General features: G+C 39.5%; 1 protein-coding gene across 3 annotated transcripts in view; it reads right to left on the bottom strand.

Moving 5' to 3' along the window:
• ITGB6 (integrin subunit beta 6) overlaps positions 1-16,686 on the bottom strand; it is a 90,859-nt gene that overhangs the window by 55,092 nt on the left and 19,081 nt on the right. For all 3 annotated transcript variants that reach the window (XM_007965120.3, XM_038002029.2, XM_007965119.3), the window contains 3 exons: positions 10,769-10,934; positions 9,372-9,533; positions 6,009-6,104 (listed from right to left, as the gene is read on the bottom strand). In XM_007965120.3, the coding sequence (XP_007963311.1) occupies positions 6,009-6,104; positions 9,372-9,533; positions 10,769-10,934 (424 nt within the window). The remainder of the gene's footprint in view (positions 1-6,008; positions 6,105-9,371; positions 9,534-10,768; positions 10,935-16,686) is intronic.

The raw sequence follows: 16,686 nt of genomic DNA on the forward strand, positions 1-16,686 counted from the left end.
CTGCAATTAATAGGGAATTCATCTATTGGTTTAGCTGTCAGGCAGCTCTGCTCCACCCTTGGGTTCTGTACTTTTTAAAGTTGGTTACTTGACCAGGAGCAGTGGCTCACACCTGTAATTCCAGCATTTTGGGAGGTCGAGGTGGGCGGATCATTTGAGGTCAGGAGTTCGAGACCAGCCTGGCCAACATGGTGAAACCCTGTCTCTACTAAAAACATACAAATTAGCTGAGCGTGGTGGCACACGCCTGTAATCCCAGCTACTCAGGAGGCTGAGGCTGGAGAATCTCTTGAACCCAGGAGGCAGAGGTTGCCGTGAGCTGAGGTTGTGCCACTGTACTTCAGCCTGGGCAACAGAGGGAGACTCTGTCTCAAAAAAAAAAAAAAAAAAAAAGAAAAGAAAAGGTGGTAACTTTATTTTAAAGTCTGCGTCTCTGGTGGTCTAGTGGTCTGCTTTTTCACTACAGCACCCCAGGTTCAATTGTGAGTTACCTCAGTGATTGTCACTGTAGATTCAGATTATCTGGGTTCAGATCTTGGCTCTTACATGCAGTTTGCTTTGCTATTTTGGGTTCTGTAGCCATAAGAGGGAGTTTAAATGATAAAATGAGTGCAAAATCCTGAACCCCCAGGCTGCCACTTAATAAGCTCTTGACAAACATTCCCTATTACACTATTATTATCATAGTCATAGTTGCATATCATCTCTAGCCCTCACCCCTATAAAGTGAACGACTTGGGCCAAACACCATGATACTGTTAGCATCAAAAGCAGTTTTATGATTGCTGATTAATTTGCTGCTCCTTATAAGAAAGATGGTGAATAGAAAAGAGTAAAAACATTGACAGACATGAAAACTCTGACCCCTCAGCTGGAGTCTTTTTCCAGAACACAACTCTAAAATGCCCTCATTCTGTTTCTTAGGCAAATATTAGTTCACAAGTCTGCTGATGCTCTCTGAGACTTCTTAAGTCAGGCACTACATCTTATTCTCCTCTATAGTCACAAACTTTGGCCTAGTTCACGGGAGGTACTCATGATATGTTTGAGAAATGAAGGGATGAATGACTATGCAGTCCATAGCATCTTAGTTTCAATGATATGCTAGGTATCCTGTGTGTTGTGTAAATCTCAAAGCATTTAGATCTTGCATTATTTAAATCACATTTTAGATCCGGCACAGTGGCTCACACCTGTAATCCCAGCACTTTGGGAGGCCGAGGTTGGTGGTTCACATGCGGCCAGGAGTTTGAGATCAGTTTGGTGAACTAACATGACGAAACCCTGTCTCTACTAAAAATACAAAAATTAGCTGGGCATGGTGGCGCACATCTGTAATCCTAGCTACTCGGGAGGCTGAGGCACGAGAATCACTTGAACTTGGGAGGTGGAGGGTACAGTGAGCTGAGATCATGCCACTGCACTCCAGCCTGGGCAACAGAGTGAGACTCTGTCTCAAGGAAAAAAAAAAAAATCTCATTTTATATTTCTGCAAGTATTGGCTTAATCAGGCATCTCATTAAGGTCCTGCTTCAAACCTGTACCTTTTTCTTTCTTGTGTTTACTTTCTCAATTATGAGGCTTTGAGTTCTTTAGAAGAAAAGTACTATGTGCGATCTAAGGAGTAACTGATGATTTTTCATGGTTAAGATTTATCAATTAGCTTGGAAAATACTCCCAACAACTCTGACTGATAATCTGACAACATAAGGTTTATTTCCAAATCCTCCCTCTCTAAGGGATGTTTTCATTAATGAGGAAAGTGTAGGCAGCTGGCCCTCCTCAGTCTTTGTTCCCAGATACTATCAATTAAGGAGAAATGAAAATACTTTCCATTACACTTAAATAAAGAGCAATTTATTACCTCCATGGAGATGTCTTATAATCCAGAAGTTGTCGTTTTACTTCTAGATGATTTTATTTTTACTAAAATCATAAGTTTGGAATACTCCATCCACTACAGAATGAGATTGATAGGATAAAGAATATCTAGACTGTGCCCTAAAATTAGCTACATTACAGCTTACTAAACTTTGTTATTTGTGTGGAGATCATTGGAATTCATGGTAATTTCCCTCCTCCAGAATCAAGGTCATTGACTGTTGAGGCTGGAAGTCTTCCCACCCAGTCTTTTTATTTTCTAAAAACTGAGGCCAGAGAGATAAAGAGATTTCCACTGGAGCAAAATTGTTTTGATCTTTCCAACAGGAACATTATAAAACAAAACAATAATAGAACAGGCTAACGAATAGCAAAGGGGTCCAATTTTTATTTTCTTTCTCTATTTTCTCTGCCTCTTTTCCTCCCTTGCTGCAATGAAAAACTCAAAAGAACCAAGTAGAAGAAAGAAGAGGTAAAATAGTAGCTGGGTTATTGATTCCTGAAAAATGGAAACTTATGTATGGTGGATAATCTCCACAAGCCACGCAAGGACATCAGGTTCATGGCATATGTGGCTGCTCTTTATGTTTGTTTATAGATCTAATGGTCATCAGGTGGGTACTTGCTCAGGGTGTTCCTTTTATGGCCTGCTAGAAGGCTGCGGAGCTTCTCCAACATGTTGGTCCTGAGACTGATGGCAGAGTGTTCTTTCCTCATTGCCATCTGCGTCCAATGTGGGAGAGATGGAAGAAGGGACAGCCAGGGCTGCAGAAGGTCCTGGCAATGGTCAGGTGTCCCCGCCTGCTCTGTGCACTTGGGCTTCCTCAATCTTAACAAGTATTTGTCACGCAAAACTCCAAGTCTTTCTCTTGACCCAGTTTTAGAAAAGATGAAGTGCTTTTATTGCAATTTGTAATTCATTTCACAAAAGCTACTGAGAATCTACTGTGCTTCGAGAACTGGCCTAAACAGATGAGTAAGACCTGTTATTCTGCTCAAAGAGCTAATGATTGAGGGGTTTTTGTCTCCAGAGGAAAGGTCCCTTTGGCTGCATAAAAACCTGCTTGTACTCCCCTTCTCTCAGGCTTTAGAAACATTGCTTTGTCCTAATAACCAAGAGATATTAATCAGTGGTCACAGAAGTTAGTGAGTAAACTGGAAGTACCAGTATATTTCTTGTTTACTTTCTAATTGCTGTGTTTCAGCATTACATCACAAATACCAGGTCATATAATAATTATTGCTATTAACTTCACTAAAGTCATCTTTCAAGCCAGATGTAGGTATTTTGAATAGATACAGGATATTTTAAAGCCTTGGAAATAGCCCACAGTGATTAACAATAAGATTCGACAACGTCATAAAGAATATTGATTTAATTGCTTTTTATCTCAATAGCTCACTAGGAAAGAGAAACTATTCAAATAAGACAGTTAAGGTTTAGTGGCCTGATACTATCTATCGTAAATTAACAGTAAACACTTTAAAATAACAGAGGAAATATAAAAACGTTTTTTTAACTTGGGTAATTGAATCCTGATTCAAAATGGTAGTTAGCTCTAGAATGTAATATACTACCCACTGCTCAGTCTATTATCATCATTATCTTTTGAACCCTATAATTGGACAAACAGGAAACTATTCATAATAATAAGTTTGTTCAAAAATATTCTGTTGGCTGGAGTCTGGGGTGCACACTACAGTCATACTGAACTAAAGGCAAAACTGCTTACTTTATGCTTTTCACCGTTCATCTCTGTTACAACAATGTATAGGCACACTACACACCTGGGCAGTCCAAAGCTTCCTACCACAATTACTAAAAAAAACAGTCATTTATCCTGCATTCCATGAGTGGGCAACATAAATTTAATTTGCTGCAGACAGGGCCTTCGTTGAACCTAAACCTGTGCTGCCTGTGCAGGCAAGTAACTATGCTTAACATGTAACTTGGGCAAATATTTTTCCTTCTGGAATTTCATGAGATCTAACCACTTAATCACTTTATTTATTCTATCACTGGTTTTTATTTTCCAGTGATTCTTCAGTAGCTACGTTCCTTATATCACAGTTATCCAAACATCAAATTGCACAGAACTCCTGCACACACAGGACTCCTAAAAGATGTGAATTGAAAGGCAACACAAGCCACTAGTGGACCGTTTTCAGTTTTCATTATCAATAAAAGGGAAGATCAGCATTTTCATGCTGCGTGAAGGCTTCAAGGACGTGCACTGTTGCTGTTATTATCTTTAGGCCAGGCTGCTGCCTGCCCCCACTAATACAGATGGAATGATGAGCCCATCAAAATAAAAATAAAACAATGAAATGGTCAGAGTCATAGAGCAGGTGGCTGACCTGGACTGTCATATGACCCCCTGAAAATGTCCCTTTGAATTTAGTGAAGGCTGGATGGTAAAGACCACAGATCATGACAGAACATAAATTCACCTCATAATGAGATTAGAAGACAGGCAAAATCGATGTCCTGCTGTTACATTAGAGGCAGGCTCTAATCTGGCATTTTCCTCGGAAATGATCATTTCCCTTGCAACAGGGGAATCATGGATGCAACTAGCTTAAATCTGACAGATTCTGTTTTGCCATGTAGTGATTTTTCATCTTCCTCTGTCTTTTTAATAGCAGTTTTGGGGAGACGTATAAATGAGTTGTGAGTCTTAAAGACTATTACCAAAGTGAGTTATGGAAGTCTATGTTCATGATCATCAATCGCATTCCCTAGACTCCCCTTTGAAGAAAAGTCCTGTGCAACTCCTTCTCCCACTCCTAAACTGGAGCCTTGCTGTGGAGAAGGTGTTGTGACCCCCAGGGTCCTCTCACACTAGCCTTAAGGATCAAAGGCAGAATAGACTCACTATTGTATTTGGGGGTATTTAAAAAAAAGTCTCAACTGCAACTCTACTACTTAAAACCACTGGAAACAAATATCACATACTAAAAAGCCTGAAGAAAATGCCCAGATCAGGTGAACCCACATGGTCTCTGTGTAGAACAAAGGTTTCAAGTATGGAGCTTGATTGCAAGGAACTTCCTTGGTTTGCAGCAGAAGGCAATCTCACCTGGGAGTACAATACCCTTCTCTCATTCAAAATGCAAGATAGCATCTCCTGCTGGATCCTTTCTACAGAACCTGATGCAAGTTCATGGGGCTGTACCGTCCTTAGTAGTGAGTGGCATTTAATCAAAGCCTTCTGTGACATAATCTGAGAGTTTCAGAAGCCCTGTGAAGTCACCAAGCAAGTTAAGAGGTCCTTTCAAAAGGAATGAGAGATCAAACTCTGTATTTAGGAGCATTTGACGCTTCTGCACAGAAGGCACAGACTATTTAATTTCTCTGCATTATTTTTAGGGCCCCTGCTAAAGACTCCTTACTTCTCTGTAAAACTGTAGATTAGGAGTAAATCAATTCAGGGCATTTGACATATTACTTTTCCAAGGCTGGGAAAAAACCACAGAAATCTTTTGTATGTGCATATGTCGTATTTTTTTGCAGTTTACACAGTGGTTTGGGGACAGCACTTCATCTAATGAAACCATTTCCTTTTTCCACTTGGTGCTTCCATTCAAACACTTGAGCTGCAATCCAGCTGGTTTAAGGGGTAAATTATTTTTTGGCCCCATATAGCAAGTTTTTTCCTTTAACTTTCCACTTCTCAATAGCTTGTGTCTCTGTGTGTGTCTTTTCTAAGTATCTAATTTGCAAATGCCAAAGAAGGTGAAGTCAATTCTCCTCCCACTCTTAAGATTTTCTCTGTTCTCTGTTAACTCCCTTGTCAGATGAAATAATTCAAGGGGACAGAGAATAAATTTTCTTTTAGGTAGGTGGTCCTATATTTGTTGATACTCTCCTCCAATCTATCTGTTTCATTTCCTTAACTCAGTCTTTCTCATCCCACCTTATCTGCTCCCCACGCCCTACTGCACCTCGGTGTTTACAATTTAACTTGCAAGCACTAAATGAGTCCACTTAGCTAAACGCCCAGTACATTTGGTATGTGTTAATGATTATCTAATGGTCTTTCCATGTGTTAAACTCACAGAGTTAATATTAAAGTTTCATGTCACATAATCTCCTTGAAGGAATTTCCCAAGATATTTTTGCTTACCTCATATAAATGAACTTGTTCTTGGGTTACAGCGAAGATCAATAACACGTTGTTTTGTACCAGTTTATCAATAAGTTGTCCAATAGTTGGATATTCCTAAAATTAACATATATAATTTTACATCATCTCAATAAAATAATGTAAATAAAGAAAGGAATATTGATTTCAGAGATATCTTTCTGAGTTTGGCATTTCAATGCTCACAGGCATTATAGCTCTATCACTCTGAGTAAACAAATGCACAATTAGCATTATTCACGTAGTTGGTTTAATAATCTTTTTCTAAATCTTATAAATCCAATCAAGTCCCAAGAGTCAGTTCTTGTTGATGTGGTGTATCACCGTCTGCCACTTCTAAGACGACGATTTGAAATTTATTTAAAGACTAACAGTGTGTCATATTTTCAAGGGTAGAGAAATATTTCTTTTCCTTCTAAGTGACACTTACCAGCAGGCTAGGGATGCTACAGTCGAGGGAGGGGCTGTTGGACTACAATATACGTGACTGAGGTGACTCTTGTAGCTCTGAAACTCCTATTGGAATTGGATGAGGTGGAATGAGGGTTGCTGAGGTATGACACACTATGACATTCCTCTACTAATCCTTGGGTTTGGTTTGACTGCCTTTTTAGTATCACAAGTTGGTTGTATGGAATCCTGCAATATTTTCACAGGACAATTGAAAACTACATTGTACTTCTGTTCCATTGGCCTGTTCATTCTCAGTGATATGAGTACTTTACAAAAAATAAAAGAAGCTTAATTTTTAAATTTGAATATGGACTTTACTTTTCAAGTTTGGAAAACATGATGTGCATTTGCCCATTATATGAATCTAAATGTGAATAATGTACAAAGAGGAAACTCCAGTGAGGTACTAGCCTGCTAACAATTAAATTAAGAATATGTTGATTATGACAGAAGTCAGCCAAAGGGAGGAACACTGATAAATAAGCCCTCCTGTACACTGATATGGAATATTCACATATTCTCAGTACTACTGGAGTATTTTCATCTAAAGTCTTCTTTAGGCATAGGGTTCAAGTTGAGAGAAAAGTGTAGTTTTGCCTAAAATACTGCAGTAAATTACCCAACTGCAAATTGCTGTGTCATATGTGATTTCCATCACATTTGGATTTTTATTAATAGAGATACCAAATTGTATCCATTTCCTCTGCCTTTTAACTGCATACAAATCCTTTATGCTGATGCCTAAATCCCTCCAGTGCCAGTCTCTCCTTATCTCCACATGTTACCATACCCCTCAGCTGCTGTGCTAGTGTGTAGCCAGGATCACATCACATAGCCCTTCGTAGGTGAGCGAACCTGTGTTTTCTATTTGAATCAGATCTGTTGGTTTAATTCCCACAACCATATTGTAAGTTCAAGGCCAGGAACCACCTTGTATTATTTTTTTGGCCCGAGGAATCTGGCCCAAGTTTTGAGTACACAGGAAGTGCTCAGAGGACCTGGGGGCTATGTTGCAGATAGGCATAGATATGGTCTCTGGCTTCTGTGGATTTGTTTCAACTTATTCAGAAAGAAGGACTTGAACATTTATTAGCTGAGAAGGTCATATTAGGCAATAGGTAGTGTTAGCTTTTATGATCTTGCCTCGTTCAAAATGGAGCTTTTTGTGGAGCTTTTGAAAAGTTGCAAGAAAAGGGTAATGAAAAGGGGATCAATTTTCCAGTTTCTTGCCCCTCACTGACTAAAAGACAACATGTGGCTATCCTCACTGATATTGTAATATGAAAAGGCAGAGTATGTGATTAAAGAATATACACATTTGGGGAATACTACTGATCAAATGTTTGGGGAAAATATTCATGTTGAAATTTAGAAATTTAGGTCAAGGAATAGTAGTGAGTAATGAACAGTTTTTAGAGAATAGCTAGAGAATAGAGAGTTTTTAGAGAATAGTTTTCCAATTGACATTAGAATTCTAGGTTCCTGTCTCCCTCTTTCTCTCCTCTTGCACCCCCTCCCTCTCTCTTTCTCCCCCACCTACACCTCCACAGCATTGTTCTAAGAAGTCACTTAAATTCTCTGTATCATATTTCCCCAAGTGTTAAATGGGGAAAATATGACAATCGCAGATTGCTGCTTCAGAAATCAAATCTATTTCTTTGTTTTCTTTCTTTCTTTTTGAGACAGAGTGTTGCTCTGTCGCCCAGGCTGGAGTGCTGTGGTGTGATCTTGGCTCACTGCAAGCTCTGCCTCCCAGGTTCACGTCATTCTCCTGCCTCAGCCTCCCGAGTAGCTGGGATTACAGGTGCCCGCCACCGTGCCTGGCCAATTTTTTGTATTTTTTAGTAGAGACGGGGTTTCACAGTGTTAGCCAGGATGGTCTTGATCTCCTGACCTCGTGATCTGCCCGCCTTGGCCTCCCAAAGTGCTGGGATTACAGGCGAGAGCCAATGCGCCTGGCCTCTATTTCATACATTAGTTGGCACCCACTGTGTTCTAGGCACTGTGCTATCAGGAAACAGAGATAATAAACCAGGCCTGGCCCTGAGGATTGTGCAAGAAAGAGAGATGTAAGAAAACGTATTTCTACGTAGAGATGCGCAAGAACACATCTGAATATGCAACTGAAGGGAAAGACGATTGCTTCAGAGCCTACCAGAGGTCAAAGAAGGCTCTCTGGGGACAGTAATGACTGAGCTGACTTTTCAAGGATAATGAAGAGCTTCTCAGCAGGCTAGGAGGGAAGAATATTCCAGGCAGAGGGAATAACATGTGCACAAGCATGGCAGCCTCATGGTCTGTTCAGGAAAAGTGGTTGGATACATAGGGGTCTATTGAGAAGATTATGCGTGTCCAAAGAGCTCTGAAATTTCTTCCTGGTTTTACGAAAGTCAGTTGTTTTCTTTGAATGTCACTAGCATTTTATAAATTACAAAAAATAAGCCAAAGGTTAATAAGCACCAACCAAGCCATACCTGACTAGTTGTTACCCATGGAACATGAAAGCATGGCATGATTCAGGGACCATCATTCACCGCAAATCCTACATGGTTACTGTTCTGGTTTGGGTCCCTCCTTTCTGAGGCTGTGGCTGAGAACAGAATGAGCTGCCTGTATTGCTTCACCAGCAACAGGCTTTTTGAGAGGTTGCGAAAGTTCTGGGATCATGGGATTCATAGCACATCCAGCTTCCCACATGTCCCACTGCCCACTTATGCTCCGGTGGGAACCTCTAAGGATGGTGAGAATTGAACTGGGGCAACTTGTTAATCTCAGATTAGAAAATGTGCATGGCTTTCACCAAGCGTGAGTTATTTCACATGTATTACACCAGTTGTTGCTCCATTCTCCTACTTATAGCCCTGAAAACAGTACAGAGTGCAGGTTACACACCAAGACAGTTGACATGGAGTATTCATTCTTGCTGTCCAAGTGACAGAGCCCATCATTAGGAATGACGATGCCTGCCAGTTTGCTGTCCATTCCAAAATGAGAATCAGCATCACTCACAAATACCAGGAGGTGGAGGGAGTCATTCCGCCAACCAATTTTTTCCTACAGTGAGAAACAAACATTTGTGTGATACTGGAAGGAGGCAGGCATTTATTGAGTGTGGATCAATTATGCTGGGACACATTTAGGTTATAAAAATAATATTGCTAGTCTATTTTAGCCTTTTTATCTACTGTGAATTGATATTAATGTTTTTAATAAAACATGAAATTCTGTGACATTTGCTTTTTCCTGGATAACATTTTCATATGATTTATGCTTCAGAAAAGCATAGCTGCCCTACAATCAGTATTCAGTTGATCTTGACTTTTACATAGTTAAATTATTTTTACTATCCAGCTTTCAATTCTCCAAAAAAATTGAGCAGAGGTCATAGATGGTCCCAAATCCAAATTGAAGCCAAACTCGTGAAAATGCAATGTTAAAGGGGCTCAAAGTAAGCCTGTTTCATTAAAATGTTACCCAGCATTTAGGCACATATTTCTCTTTCTAATGATGTCATCCAAAAATTATAAACCTAATACAAGGATAAGCATTGCTTATGAAAGTATAGCCCCAAGGTCCTGCTAATTAAAATTGTCTGTTGTTGGTGTTTAGTAAAGCCCTCCCCTTTAATTAATATTAGTTCAGGAGCCAATTGGGTAAAAACGCATCCTGGCTGTTCCATCCCACCTTATTCCTTTCCTTCCTCCTCTAATTCCCTGGTCCTCCCACTTTCTAGGAGCTTCAGCCTTGTTTATTTCCTGATATTTTCCATGAAGGGCTCCTGCCTAAAGACAAGGGAATCATTCTTGTGGATACTTGTCAGATAGTCAAGGAGAAGCAGTGTTCCTGTGATGTTGTAGAGACAGCACACTTCCAAAGCTTACTTTGTTGGTTCAAAACAATAGCTATGTAGTCATATGTATGGACATATACTGATTCAGAGCATTTTAACTTTTTAAAATACATGTTCTACCCTTGATTTTTTTTACCATGATTAATCCAAAAACTAATCTGATCTTGATCTTTGAAAATTAATCATGCATAGCTATTGTTTCAACTAAATTTTCCCAACACAATGTTCTTAGATTATTCATCATAGGCATAAAGAACAGTCCCCATTTCAACATGATTTAATTAAACATTTGGCAAAAATTGTGTATTTTAAGAAAAATACGAAATGTAGAAATTTAGAGATCAAAGGAAAGGAAATTAGCTAATCTTTTTGAAGTAGAATTGTTAATAAGAGATGAACTTTATGTTAACAGAGTGAAACAGCACTCCCTTCAGCATACCTTACACACAGCAGCTTGCATAATTGCATCAAATCCACCTTCGGGTGTGTCGATATTAGCAGAAATTTTCTGATTCTTCACAATTTCATTGAATCTTTCAGCATCATTTGTCAATGGCAAAATGTGCTTGAATCCAAATGTAGGTAAACAGAAGTATGGAATACTACTGCAAAAGTAAGATGCAAAAATATTATTGATGAAATGTAATGGATCTGATAGCTTAGCAACATTCTCTTAAACAAAGATTAGTTTTTCTAAAGGGCCTGACTCTGTAACTCAGTTATGAATCTCACTGTTAAGGTTGTTGACATCATCCCCTACCCTTTCTGTGTTGACCATATTAGCTAACACTTATTTAGAGCTTATTGTGTGTCCCGCACTGGCTCAAACTCAGATAAAAGATAATCAGGTGATCAGACTCCACTGTGTGCGTGTGTGTGTGTGTGTGTAATCACTACCTTCTATGGGCTCCCAACCAAAATTCACCACTAAGTTTATACAATGACAATTCCTTTGTATTCTGATATCTCAGGCTGTCATCAAGTATGAATCACCCTGTAGCAAGACAAGAGAGGAACCTGTCTTCTTTTTTCTCTGCTCCCTCCTGTACTCCCAGGTCTGCCTGCCAAGGGTCCAACAATTGTAGTAGTATTCTTGGTTTGAGAGTCCAACTCTACTGGGATTGAATAGGCCAGCCTAGAAATAAAACCACTACTTAAAGTACAACATTATGATGAAATCTGCACCAAAGATATTACAGTAGAACACAAAGGGCTGTAGAACACATGAGTTCAGCCGCATCTTATTTTGAAAGCAAGTTTCTAGCTGTGCATGAAACTTTGGGCAAGTTACTCAACACTTCTGAGCTTTGGATTTTAAAATGAGGAAAATTGTATAGAGGAGAGGTTCTCCAACTGAAGTCCCTAGACCAGCATCATGAGCATCACCTGGCAAATTGTTAGAAATGCAAAATCTGAACCACTACCCAAGACCTGCTGAGTTAGCTATGCTGGGGGTGGGCTTAGTGGACTGTGTTGTACCAAGCCTTCTGGATGCATGCTAAAGTTTGAGAATCATTGGTGTAGAAGTGCAAAGAGACAAAAAGGCATAGCCCCTGGGGAGGGAATGATGTGCTGCCTGGGGAAGAACTGGTTGATTCTTAATATGGGCACATGTGGGGCCTGGGCCTTGGCTCTGCAGGTCCAGTAGACTACTTTGTCAGCACGAGAAGGTGCATTTTTCAATGTTAGGCTTCAGTTCATCAAGTTAATCTGCCTGAGGTATACAGTTGATCTTCATTATTCACAGATTCTATATTTGTGAATTCACCTACTTGCTAAAATTTATTTGTAACTCCCTAATTAATACTTGCAGGGTTTTCTGAGTCATTTGTGGACATGTGTATACAGGCAAAACAAAACAAAACAAGAAAACCCAAAACAAAGCATCTCCCTATGTGCACATTCCCAACTAGAATCAAACACAGTGGTGCTCTGCCTTCTTATTTCAGGCCTCCAACTCTAAGTCAGTGTCTTTTTCACTGTCTACTTGGTGCTACCTTTCTTGCATTTTTATGCTTTTCATGGATGTTTTCACTGTTTAAAATAGCCCCCAAGCATAATGTTGAAATGCTGTTTAGTGTTTCTAAGTGTAAGAAGGCTGCGATGTGTCTCATGGAGAAAATAAGCTGTGTGAGACAAGCTTCATTCAGGCATGAGTTACAGTGCCTTTGTATGGAGTTCAATGTTTATAATTCAATGAGATCTATTACATACAGCATCTTTAAACAGAAGCACACATAAAATAAGGTTGTGTAGTGATTTGTTGATGAAAATGTGATAGCCAGAGGCTCACAGGAACATAACCCTACATTTTCCTTGGGAGCAATGATTCAATATTCAATAATTCATTGCTTGGGGCAAGTTTATGGAACATGACTACCATGAATAATGAGAATTGACTGTGCGTACAGATAGATCAGAATGATCATGGATTCTTTCACACGGAGTAAGGATGCTCTCACTGGGACCAGAATGCTGGTGCCTGTGAATACCATCATTTTCTTCCTATCAGTAGACTTTCCTTGAAAGCAGGTGAGGTTTGGATGTGTCCCCAGGCTTCAGAACAAGGGGAACTGGAGGACTCCAGCACTGAATGGCACAGTCCAAGATGTCCCAAGGCAACCACCCCGGAATGGATGCTCTTGGTCACATCTGACCCCTCCCCCATCTGTGGTCCGCTTCCTCAGCTAATACAAATTTGAAAAGCTCTCGCAACCAAAGGGACTGGAAGCTCTGGAAGTGTGTTGGCTGAGGCTCTTGGATGGATGTGGCCCACACTGGCCTCTGTGACATCCCCTTCTCTGCCCTGCCCTAGCCCACTAGGCCTCTCTGTCCTTTCAGCTGCATCAAGACACGTAGTCTATGAGGTCCAGGGGCCAGTCTGTCGCTTTCAGGTAATTTTTATATTTCCTTTCCTAATTATTATGTTTAACTTTAACTCTCAGAAGGCAACCTTATTCTCTTATTTTTAATATTGTTCATCAAGTTTCACTGAAACTCTAAAGTGCTGACCACAGACTGTATCTACCTAGCAGGGTTGTCATGAGGCTTGAATGAGATCAAATAGGCAAAGAATACAGCACGATGAGCTTTTCAGAGTTAATGCATAATAAACATGAGTGTCATTTCTTAAATAAATCACTTCACACAATCTAGAACAGACCTAAGTACAGATAATGGATTTGGCTCATGATATCTCTAGAATAATGTTTTTTCCTGATTAAAATAATAAGGCAGGTTCATTGAAGAAAACTGGGGTTTTATATGAAAGTGTAAAGAAAAGAATCAAAAACATAAATTGTAATTGTTGTGAGATGAATCATAGTTTATTTGATCATCTTTCTATTGTTGAGCATTTATTTTGAACATTTTTGTAATTAAATAATATGGTGATCCTTCTACATACATATTTACAAACTATTTCATATCCTTGCTTAAAATAACTTTTTGATTGTGAATTGCTTGGTTATCTTTTGACTCATATTAGCAAACTCTTCCAAAAAGTTTGTATGCATTGCCTTCTGTGGTATTAGTGTACGGCATGGCATCATTTTTTTTTTTTAAACTATACTAGTTGATTAGCAAAAAATGGTATTTGTTAGTTTTAATTTTCATTTTATTATTACTAAGATTGAGTGCTTGTTTCTACTTATTAACACTGTGTATTTATTCTTTTGTTAATTGCTAGCTGATATCCCTTGCTAAATTTCTTGTTCTAATTTAATTTTAAGAACCATCTTAAAAATATTAACCTTTTTTCTTTGTAGTTTGTCTTTTAATTTTGTTCATGATGTTTTTGGATATATATCTTAAAACTTTTGATACAGACAAACTTCTTCCCACCTTCAAATATAAGATGCATTTTTAAAGTGTGATATAAGGAAGGAGCCTGATTTTTTTCAAAATATTTAACTTGTTAAATGACAATAATGCAGCCTTTGTCTTAATTGCCCTTATAGCACTTCAAATAGCTATGGCTGGTAGAAAATACATTGGATTTAGAATAAAAAGAGTGAACAGTTATCTATCTATCTATCTTTTTTTTTTTTTTTTTTTTTGGAGATGGAGTCTTACTCTGTTGCTCAGGCTGGAGTGCAGTGGCATGATCTCAGCTCGGCTCACTACAGCCTCCACCTCTAGGTTCAAGCCATTCTCCTGCCTTAGCCTCCTGAGTAGCTGGGATTACAGGCACCTGCCACCACACCCAGCTAAGTTTTGTATTTTTAGTAGAGATGGAGTTTTACCATGTTGGCCAGGCTGGTCTCGAGCTCCTGACCTCAAGTGATGTACCCACCTCGGCCTCCCAAAGGGTCACGAGTACAGATGTGGGCCACTGTGCCTGGCCAGTTACCTATATTTGGGCAAGTTATTCAACTTGGCAAAGAATACGGCATCACTGTATTCAACACCACTGGCCTCAGTGTCCTCCTCCATAAAATGAGAATGATTATAATACCTATTTCACAAAGTTGCCATGACGATCATATGAGATAAAAAGTATGTAATCATGTTAGGTACACCATTGTGCCTGGGACCTAACTATTCTTGGAAATTATTTAATCTATTATTTGGGGCTACTGGTTCATACCATACTGAAATGACGTTTGAGCATCTTCCAGATCCACAGAAGTAGCAGTCCGATCTTTTTGTGAGAGATTTGCATCTTTGTTGGTTAGAATTATCTGCTATGTAGATTTTACTAGAACTCTGTGCCTTCGGAAAGTGGAATGAAATTTTAATTTAACTCACTAAAGAAATTCATATGATAGGAGAGCTAAAGGAAAACAGAGTATCAAAGATGGCGCACGCCAGCGAATTTTGACTGGAGATTGCCCATGTTTTGTTCAGAGTTCATTTTCTTTTCTCTCTATCTTTCTCTCTCTCTCTCTCTTTTTTTTTTCTTTTTGAGACAGGGTCTCCCTCTGTCGCACAGTCTGGAATGCGGTTGTGGTGGCACAATCTCAGCTCACTGCAACCTCCGCCACTGGGCTCAAGCAATTTTCCCACCTCAGCCTCCCGAGCCTCCCACGTAGCTGGGACTACAGGTACCACCATACCCAGCTAATGTTTGTATTTTTTATAGAGACAGAGGCTCACCATGTTGCCCAAGCTGGTCATGAACTCCTGAGCTCAAGCAGTCTGCCCACCTTGGCCTCCCAAATTGCTGGGATTACAGGTGAGAGTTCATTTTCTAATAGATGTTCATATTTTGCTGTTACTTTTTTAGTGTAGCAATTAAAAGAAATAGGCACCTTTCACCAAATTACTTGATTTTGAGTCCCCTAGATAACAAGAGATTTGCATTTAAAATGCAAAATAATTATGAAACACAATATAAAGAAGTACTACTTCAATTGTTTTGTTAAAATTTTAAATAAATATTTACAGAATAAGACTACAATTACATATGCCAAAGCATTAGTATCATCTTTTCCTGAGTGAGGTTAGAAATGATTTCCATTTCTTACTTTTGTCTGTGTTTTCACATGAGCTTATTACCTTTACAATAAGAAACTATATACCATATACTCATATATGTTTATGTGTGTGAACATAGAGGAAATTCATTCTAGCGTTTCTTTTTTCTTTTCTTTTTTTTTTTTTTGAGACCAAGTCTCACTCTGTCACCCAGGCTGGAGTGCAGTGGCACTATCTCAGCTCACTGCAAGTTCCCCTCCTGGGTTCACGCCATTCTCCCGCCTCAACCTCCCGAGCAGCTGGGACTACAGGTGCCCACCACCATGCCTGGCTATTTTTTTGTATTTTTAGTAGAGATGGGGTTTCACCATGTTAGCCAGGATGGTCTCAATCTCCTGACCTCGTGATCTGCCCACCTCGGCCTCCCAAAGTGCTGGGATTACAGGTGTGAGCCACCGCACCTGCCCCTTTCTAGGATTTTTCTTTCTTTCTTTCTTTTTTTTTTTTTTTGGAGATGGAGTCTCATTCTGTTGCCCAGGCTGGAATGTGGTGATGCCATCTCAGCTCACTGCAACTTCTGCCTCTTGGGTTCAAATGATTCTCCTGCCTTAGCCTCCCAAGTAGCTGAGATTACAGGCATGCACCACCACATCCAGCTTATTATTATTATTATTATTATTATTATATTTTTAGTAGAGACAGGGTTTTGCCATGTTGGCCAGGCTGGTCTCAAACTCTTGACCTCAGGTGATCTGCCCGCCTCGGCCTCCCAAGGGTTGGGATTACAGGTGTGAGCCACTGCGCCCAGCCCATTCCAGCATTTTGTGCTTCAGTTTCCTCTTTTGAAAAACGACAATGAACTCACTATTGGTGTAAATTCAAAACAAAACAAAAAACACCACAGTATACACGAAATGATGTTTAAAAAATCCTTTAGCC

The sequence above is a fragment of the Chlorocebus sabaeus genome, chromosome 10 (assembly GCF_047675955.1).
Source record: "Chlorocebus sabaeus isolate Y175 chromosome 10, mChlSab1.0.hap1, whole genome shotgun sequence".
Classification (NCBI taxonomy): domain Eukaryota; kingdom Metazoa; phylum Chordata; class Mammalia; order Primates; family Cercopithecidae; genus Chlorocebus; species Chlorocebus sabaeus.